This window comes from Penaeus vannamei, chromosome 13, assembly GCF_042767895.1.
Source record: "Penaeus vannamei isolate JL-2024 chromosome 13, ASM4276789v1, whole genome shotgun sequence".
NCBI lineage: Eukaryota > Metazoa > Arthropoda > Malacostraca > Decapoda > Penaeidae > Penaeus > Penaeus vannamei.
Genome location: NC_091561.1, coordinates 38,287,580 through 38,295,899, shown reverse-complemented (window position 1 = coordinate 38,295,899; position 8,320 = coordinate 38,287,580). Strand labels below are relative to the sequence as shown.

General features: G+C 49.5%; 1 protein-coding gene across 1 annotated transcript in view; it reads right to left on the bottom strand.

Annotated features, from left to right (window-relative positions):
* Positions 1–3,305: 3,305 nt before the first annotated feature.
* The window catches only part of LOC113817119 (uncharacterized), a 5,811-nt gene continuing 796 nt past the window's right edge, over positions 3,306–8,320 (bottom strand). Inside the window, exons 1-7 of the mRNA XM_070128603.1 lie at positions 8,099–8,320; positions 6,932–7,577; positions 6,296–6,460; positions 5,822–5,923; positions 5,354–5,579; positions 4,718–4,919; positions 3,306–3,447 (exon numbers count right to left, since the gene is read on the bottom strand). The exon at positions 8,099–8,320 is cut by the window's right edge and continues 796 nt beyond it. Coding sequence (XP_069984704.1) covers positions 3,306–3,447; positions 4,718–4,919; positions 5,354–5,579; positions 5,822–5,923; positions 6,296–6,460; positions 6,932–7,577; positions 8,099–8,320 — 1,705 coding nt within the window. The remainder of the gene's footprint in view (positions 3,448–4,717; positions 4,920–5,353; positions 5,580–5,821; positions 5,924–6,295; positions 6,461–6,931; positions 7,578–8,098) is intronic.

The following is an 8,320-nucleotide window of genomic DNA, read 5'->3' as shown; positions in this document are numbered from 1 at the left end:
CCCCCCCCTCCCCCCCCCCTTCCCCCCCCCTCCCTTTCCCCCCACCCCTCCCCCTCGCCCTCTTCCACCTCCATCCCCTCCCCCTCTTCCACCCCCGTCCCCTCTTCCACCTCCACCCCCACCCCCACCCCCAAAACACTGTCACTGTCTCTCTTAAAGGCAAAGCACTTGTAGCCTGATGCATTTCTGAAGTCAGATTCCTTCCCCAGCCCCGTGAGTCTTTTTAAATAGAAACAATTACAAAACCTCGCAACTCGAGCGGGATGTTTGACCAAAATGACCCGTCAACAATTGCGCCAGCTAACGCAAGACCCAGCAGAACACTTCCCAACATTTACCTTGCAAATGCATGCTGCCTTACAAACAGTGGACGAACAGGACGTCATAATGAAACACAATACTATCGATGTTGCAGTAATCACAGAAACGTGGTTCAAAGACGGCACATTAAACATCGGAAACATACAGGGGTACCACTTGTTTAACAAAATTCGTCAGGGCAGAAAAGGTGGTGGCGTTGGTATTTACATCAAAGAGACTATCCCCTGCAACACTATAAAATCCATCTGTCCACCAAGTGACGACCTTGAAACATTATGGCTCGCTGTTAGACCTACATGGCTGCCTCGCGAAATTAGTGTGCTGGTAATCTGCGGGATGTATTTCCCCCCCAAGGGCACCTACCGAAGAAAGCCTCAGAGAACACACAATAGAAAATGTGTTCATCCTCCAAGCAAAGTACGGAAATCCCTTTTTTGTAATTCTTGGCGACCTGAACACTTTTCCTGATTAAGAAATTACCTCTGTACTGAATTTTAAGCAGGTTGCGTCATTCGTCACGCGTGGGAAAAATACCTTGGACAAAATCATAACAAATAAAGAGCATTTTTATGAAAGTCCAACTCCACTGCCCCCTTTAGGCAATAGTGATCACTTGTCGCTGCTCTGGGTACCAAAGAAATACCAGGCACCCACGCAGTTAAAGGGAACAAAACTTATTCGTAGATTCCCTGATTCTAAAATCCGCGAGTTCGGATCATGAATCACTCATCATGACTGGGCCGACGTTCTCAACGCCCCCGACCCGAACGCCAAATGCCAACCTTTTTATAAATCAGTCTGGAACTAAGTTGACAACTGCTTCCCCTTAAAAAGAACTTCCACTCACCATCAGGACAAGCCATGGGTCACCAACAGGATCAAAGACCTTATCCTGGCAAGACAAAAAGCTTACAAAACAAACAACACCGATGCGACAAGGTACTTGGCGAAAAACGTTAGACAAGAGATAAGATCGGCTAAGAAAAATTATCATAAGCAAATAATTGATGAAGTCAGTGACGCAAATCCCAAATCGTGGTATAGCCACATTCGGAATTTAATCGGTGACAAAAGAAGTGACAGTTCCATCTCTCACCCCCCACCCCTGTCCCCCTATTTCACCTACACCCACCCCCACCCCCCTCCCCCTCTTCCACCTCCACCCACCCCTACCCCCGTCCCCCTCTTCCACCTCCACCCCTACCTCTGTCCCCCTCCCCCTCTTCCACCTCCACCCGTCCCCCTCCCTCTCTTCCACCTCCACCCCCCTCCCCCTCCCCCTCTTCCACATCCACCCACCCCCCTCCCCCTCTTCCACCTCCACCCACCCCCGTCCCCCTCTTCCACCTCCACCCCCACCCCCGTCCCTCTCTTCCACCTCCACCCACCCCCACCCCCTCCCCCTCTTCCACCTCCACCCCCACTCCCGTCCCCCTCCCCCTCTTCCACCTCCACCCCTACCTCTGTCCCCCTCCCCCTCTTCCACCTCCACCCGTCCCCCTCCCCCTTTTCCACCTCCACCCCCCTCCCCCTCCCCCTCTTCCAGCTCAACCCACCCCCACCCCCGTCCCCTCCTCCACCCCCATCCCACCCCCGTCCCCCTCTTCCACCTCCACCCCTACCCCCGTCCCTCTCTTCCACTTCCACCCCCCTCCCCCTCTTCCACCTCCACCCCTACCTCTGCCCCCCTCCCCCTCTTCCACCTCCACCCCTACCTCTGTCCCCCTCCCCCTCTTCCACCTCCACCCGTCCCCCTCCCCCTTTTCCACCTCCACCCCCTCCCCCTCTTCCACCTCAACCCACCCCCACCCCCGTCCCCTCCTCCACCCCCATCCCACCCCCGTCCCCCTCTTCCACCTCCACCCCCACCCCCGTCCCTCTCTTCCACCTCCACCCCCACACCGTCCCCCTCTTCCACCTCCACCCCCCTCCCCCTCTTTCACCTCCACCCATCCCCACCCCCTCCCCCTCCACCCACCCCCACCCCCCTCCCCCTCTTCCACCTCCACCCACCCCCACCCCTCCCCCTCTTCCACCTCCACCCCTACCCCCCTCCCCTCTTCCACCTCCACCCCCACCCGCGTCCCCCTCTTCCCCCCACCTCCAATCCCCCCACCCCGTCCCCCTCCACCCCCGTCCCCCTCTTCCATCTCCACCCTCCACCCCCACCCCCGTCCCCCTCTTCCACCTCCACCCCCGTCCCCCTCTTCCACCTCCACTCCCACCCCCCTCCCCCTCTTCCACCTCCACCCCCGTCCCCCTCTTCCACCTCCACCCCCACCCCCCACCCCCGTCCCTCTCTTCCACCTCCACCCCTAACTCCGTCCCCCTCTTCCACCCCCACCCCCCTCCCCCTCTTCCACCTCCACCTCCCACCCCCGTCCCCCTCTTCCACCTCCACCCCCGTCCCCCTCTTCCACCTCCACCCCTACCCCCCTCCCCTCTTCCACCTCCACCGCCACCCGCGTCCCACTCTTCCCCCCCCCCCACCCCGTCCCCCTCCACCCCCGTCCCCCTCTTCCATCTCCACCCTCCACCCCTACCCCCGTCCCCCTCTTCCACCTCCACCCCCACCCCCGACCCCCTCTTCCACCTCCACCCCCACCCCCGTCCCCCTCTTCCACCTCCACCCCCACCCCCGTCCCCCTCTTCCACTCCACCCCCGTCCCCCTCTTCCACCTCCACCTCCACCCCCTCCCCCTCTTCCACCTCCACCCCCCACCCCCGTCCCCCTCTATAACCTCCACCCCCGTCCCCCTCTTCCACCTCCACCCCCACCCACCATCCCCCTACCCGCGTCCCCCTCTTCCCCCCACCTCCAACCCCCCCACCCCGTCCCCCTCTTCCACCACCACCCCCTTCCCCCCGTCCCCACTCTTCCACCTCCACCCCCTTCCACCTATCCCCAACCTCCATCCCCACCCACCAGCATCCACCCCCCCCAACCCCTCTTCCACCTCCACCCCCACCCACCCCCACCCCTTTCACTCCGCCTCATCCGATCTCAGGCCATCTTGGAAGACCCGGAAGTACTCGAAGAACCGCCTCGTGGTCCACGCCAGGGACTCGCAGGTTCGGTTCTCCGGGTGAGCGAGTCGGAACCCCCACACGTTGCCGGAGTACTCTCTGGAGGGGGTAGAAAGGAGAACGGAAAAAAATGAATGAACGAAAAGAAATTAAAGAAGGAAAAAAAATGAAAGAACGGGAAAAAAATGAATGAATGGATAAAAATGAAAGAATGGATAAAAATGAAAGAATGGATAAAAATGAAAGAACGGGAAAAAAATGAAAGAACGAAAAAAAATTAATGAACGGATAAAAATGAAAGAACGAAAAAAAATTAATGAACGGATAAAAATGAATGAACGAAAAAAATTGAACGGGAAAAAAATGAGTGAACGAAAAAAAATGAATGAACGGAAAATATTAACGAACGAAAAAAATTAAAGAACGGAAAAAAATGAATGAACGAAAAAAAATGAAAGAACGAATAAAAATGAAAGAACGAAAAAAAATATAAGAACGGAAAAAAATGAAAACGAAAAAAAATGAATGCACGAAAACAAATGAAAGAACGAAAAAAGGAAAGAACGAAAAAAATTAATGAACGAAAAACATGAAAACGAAAAAAAAATTAAAACGGAAAAAAATGAAAGAACGAAGAAAGTTGAAATGTTGATTGGTCTGGCAATTTTAGATTTTAGTACATAAATAAATATTATTGATCTAATACAAATAATTAAATAAGTTTTCGTTACCGGAGTATTCTCTGGAGGGTGTAAAAAGGAGAATGAAAAATTGGTTGTGATTTTTGAATGGCAGACGAATATAAATAAAAAGGGAAACGAACAGATGAAATAATAAACAAATGGCGCAGCGTCTTAAATAAATCAAAACCAGATTTTTAGAGGACTGAAAAAAATGCTATTTAGAGTTAAGATTCACTCACATTCACATAAGTGCTAAAGGATAGGCCTACTGTCTTCTCATCTATCGAATACTCACATTTTTCATTTTTTTCTCGTTTAGTCGTTTTTTCTTCATTCTTCATACATTTTTTTATCCTCTAAAAGCTAAAAAAAAAATAATGCTAATAATAATAACAATAACAATAATAAGAATGATAATAATAATAATAAGAAGAAGAAGAACAACAACAATGATAGTAGTAATAATAATAATAATAATAATAATAATAATAATAATAATAGCAATGATAATAATAATAATATTAATAATAACAATGATCATAATAATAATAATGATAATAATAATAATAATAATAATAATAATAATAATAAAATAATAATAATAATAATAATAATAATAATAATAATAATAATAATAATAATAATAATAAAAAAATAATAACAATAACAAAACAAGAAGGACTCACTTGAAGGACGTCTTCCGGCTGCGTCCTGCGACCACGTCCTCCACGCAGTAGTCGACCCACTGGCTCCTGGCGGCCCTCAGCGCCTCCACCTCCTTCTGCAGGCGGGTCTTGCCGTACGCCCGCGTCAGGAGCTCGAACTTGCGGGCGAAGTGGCGGTACAGATGCACGTCCAAGTGGTTCAGTTGCTCCAGTTTGCGAATTTCTGTTTCAAGGGGATTTTTTTTTTTTTTTTTTTTTTTTTTTTGAGAGAGAGAGAGAAAAGAGGGGCGAGGGAGGGAGGGAGGGAGGGAGAGGGAGAGGGAGAGGGAGAGGGAGAGGGAGAGGGAGAGGGAGAGGGAGAGAGAGAGAGAGAGAAAGTTTATGGGATAATGAGATGCATGAAAATAGATTTGTGTATGGGCGTGATTGTAGCACATTCTGCGTTACATAGAGTACACACACACATATACATACACACACACAAATTTATACATATATAGATAGACAGAGAGATAGATACATATGTCTATATATCTATATATCTATATATATTGTAGGGTTTTGTGTGCTTATATCTCAATTTCCTTACGCACTAATTCCCCTATTTGCCACACTATACACAGAGCGAGCGCCCCAACCCAGGAAACCCAACGGCACCTTCCTCTCCCAGCTCCTCCCCGCCCTGCATCCTCTGGTTCTTGACGAGGGCGACGAGGTCCTGCGTCGGCCAGCACAGCGCCCTCCCGAGCAGCACCAGGGACTCGTCCATGCGCTCCGCCACCAAGACCAGGTCAAAGGTCGCCTCGATGTCCCGGATGAGGGCGTCGATCCCGCTGGCGTCTGCGGGAGGGGTGTTGGGACTGTGGCCGAGGTCGAAGGTCATCTGGGAAGGGGTTTTGCGTGTGGGTAAACGGACTGCATTGGGGACAATTCGTTCTAATTATCTGTTTTTTTCTCTCTCTTTCTCTTTCTCTATTTATATATTTCTCTCTTTTCTCTTTCTCTTTCTTTTTCTCTCTTTTCTCTTTCTATCTTTCTCTCTCTCTCTCTCTCTCTCTATCTCTCTCTCTCTCCCACCCTCCCTTCCTCCCTCTCTATCTATTTATCTCTATCTCTCCCTCTCACCTGATTGGCCCCCATGACGCCAGCGAAGCGCGACCTCCTCCTCATGCGTTCCAAAGGTAACTGAAGGAAGCTCTTCAGCGACATCCCGTAATATGAATGGAGCTGTGGACGGTTTGACAGAGAGCGATGTCATCAGTCGATTTGCTTAAATTACTCTAAAGCAAAGATATACATGTAGGTGAATATAATGTATTTGCATGCATTCTTATATAAATATGCATATATACATGCATACTCACATGCAGACTCACCCGCATATATGTGGGTGGGTCTCCACATACATATAGTTTTGCATATGTATCACACACACACACACACACATACGTAGGTAGGTAGGTAGGTGTGAGTGAGTGAGTGAGTGAGTAAGTAAGTGTGTGTGTGTGTGTGTAATGCCATCACTAAAAGACACGAGAGGAAAATGAGACGCAGAGACACCTCCCCCTCCCCTCCCCCCCCCTACCCCCGAACGCCCACCTTGTAGTAGGAGTAGAGCGACGGGAAGAGCCTCCGGGGGTCGCGCACCACGGTGACCCACAGGGCGTTCGGGCGCATCAGCTCCTGCATCTGGGCGGTGTCGAGTCGGGTGTGCGCTACGAACACGTCCGCGTGCCGGCTGGGGGGGAGGAGCCCTGGGGAGGCCTTGGGTACAGGGTGGGGGGAGGGGGAGGGGGGGTCAGGGAACATGGGGTCACGGGGGTAGGGGTTTAGAGGGACAAGGGGTCAGGAGAACGAAGGAAAGGTTGGAGTAACAACGATTAGAAAGAAGCATAAACAGAAAGATAAGAAAATGCATATATAAGATCTCGTTACAATTATCGTTAATATCATCGTATTTATTATCATTATCGTAATTACCGATGATGCTACGAGACAAGTTACCAACAAATAATACCGTTAACAGTCGATAAAGAAATAATAAAAAGGTATTGCTTTTGTGCTTTTGATAATATTCCAACCAATACAACAAGACAACGACCTACTCGATTAAAATTGTCACCATTCACGATGAGAATTTCAACATCAAAAAGCTCCGATATACAATAATAATAATGATAATAATAATACTAATAAGAACACTCTTCCAGTACATGGGATACATAGAATACTTACCAAGTGCTTTTCTACGTTAAAGAACTCCGGACTGCCGAGGTACACGCCCCTCTCCGGAACAGCCACGAAAACCGGCCGAGCTCTTTCCTTCTCGTTATTCTTCCTCTCCTTCCTTTTCTCGTCCTTCCTTCCTTCGTCTTCAAAACCTTCCTCTTTATCCCCCATCTTCCTCGCACTTTTTGTATCGTCTGTATCCTGTCTCTTACCTCTACCTGCGGTCTTCTTTATGGCTTCTGTATCCTTTGCCTTCCCTGTATTTCCTTTATCACCAGTATCTTCTATCTCCCCCGTATTCTCTGTAACCCCCGTATTCTCTGTAACTCCTGTATTCTCTGTATCTTCCGTATTCCCTGTATCTTCCGTATTCCCTGTATCTTCTGTACCCCCTGTATCTTCTGTATTTTCTGGACCCCCTGTATCCCCCGTTCCTCCTGCACCCCCTGTATTCCCACGCCCTCTGTGGAACGAAGACCCACGCAACTCCCCTTCCACAACGGCCGTAAGATCGGGAAAGGCGTCCGCGTTGTATGACCTAACGTGCCTCATTATAACGTTCTGGAGGGTAGTCGATGCGCATTTGTGGGTCTTCAGGTACATCACTCGGTGTCGCGGCTCGCACTCGAGGGTGGTCCTTGAACTGATGTGGCTGGAAGGCGGGAGAGAGAGAGAAAAAAGTGTAATGTGATTGAGGAAAAAGAATGAGTGGAAGAGAAGAGCGTAACGAGGGAATCAAATCGTGGTTATTCAGTCACGTGATGATGATGTCTGGCTGTCAAAGTTTGTTTGCTTATTTTTATGAGGAATGTTCCCTTACCATATATTTCCCTTCTTTCTCTCTCTCGCTCTCGGATTTTGTCTCTCTGTCTCTCCCTCTCCCTCTCTATATATATTTATCTATCTATCTATCCTTCCCTTTCTCTCTATATGTCCCTCTCTTTCTCTTTATCTCTCTTTCTCTTTCCTTCTCTCTCTCTCTCTCCCTTTCTCTCTCTCTCTCCCTTTCTCTTTCTCTCTCTCCCTTTCTCTCTTTCGCTGTCTCCCTGTCTCTCTCTCTCAACCATTTCCCCATTTTATGATCATCGACTTACCTCTTATAAAACACGTTTCCTATTATCCTTTGCCTATGCCCTAACTCACTCTACTCGGCACAGGACTCACCTGACTCACCTGAGGGCTCGAGTGATGTAAGGGTCAGTGATGAGAGTAGCTTCGTCCTCAGATGAATCATGATAATGGCTTTCCTTGGCCACTTCTCTTTCACTACTTATGTCGCTTCCATGTTCCTCTGTTCTTTCATGTTCAGGGTCTCCATTTTGGTGTACAGGCCGTCTTCTTTGGTGTACAGAGCCCTCACTCTGGTGTACAGGGCTTCGGTTTTGGTGTACAAGC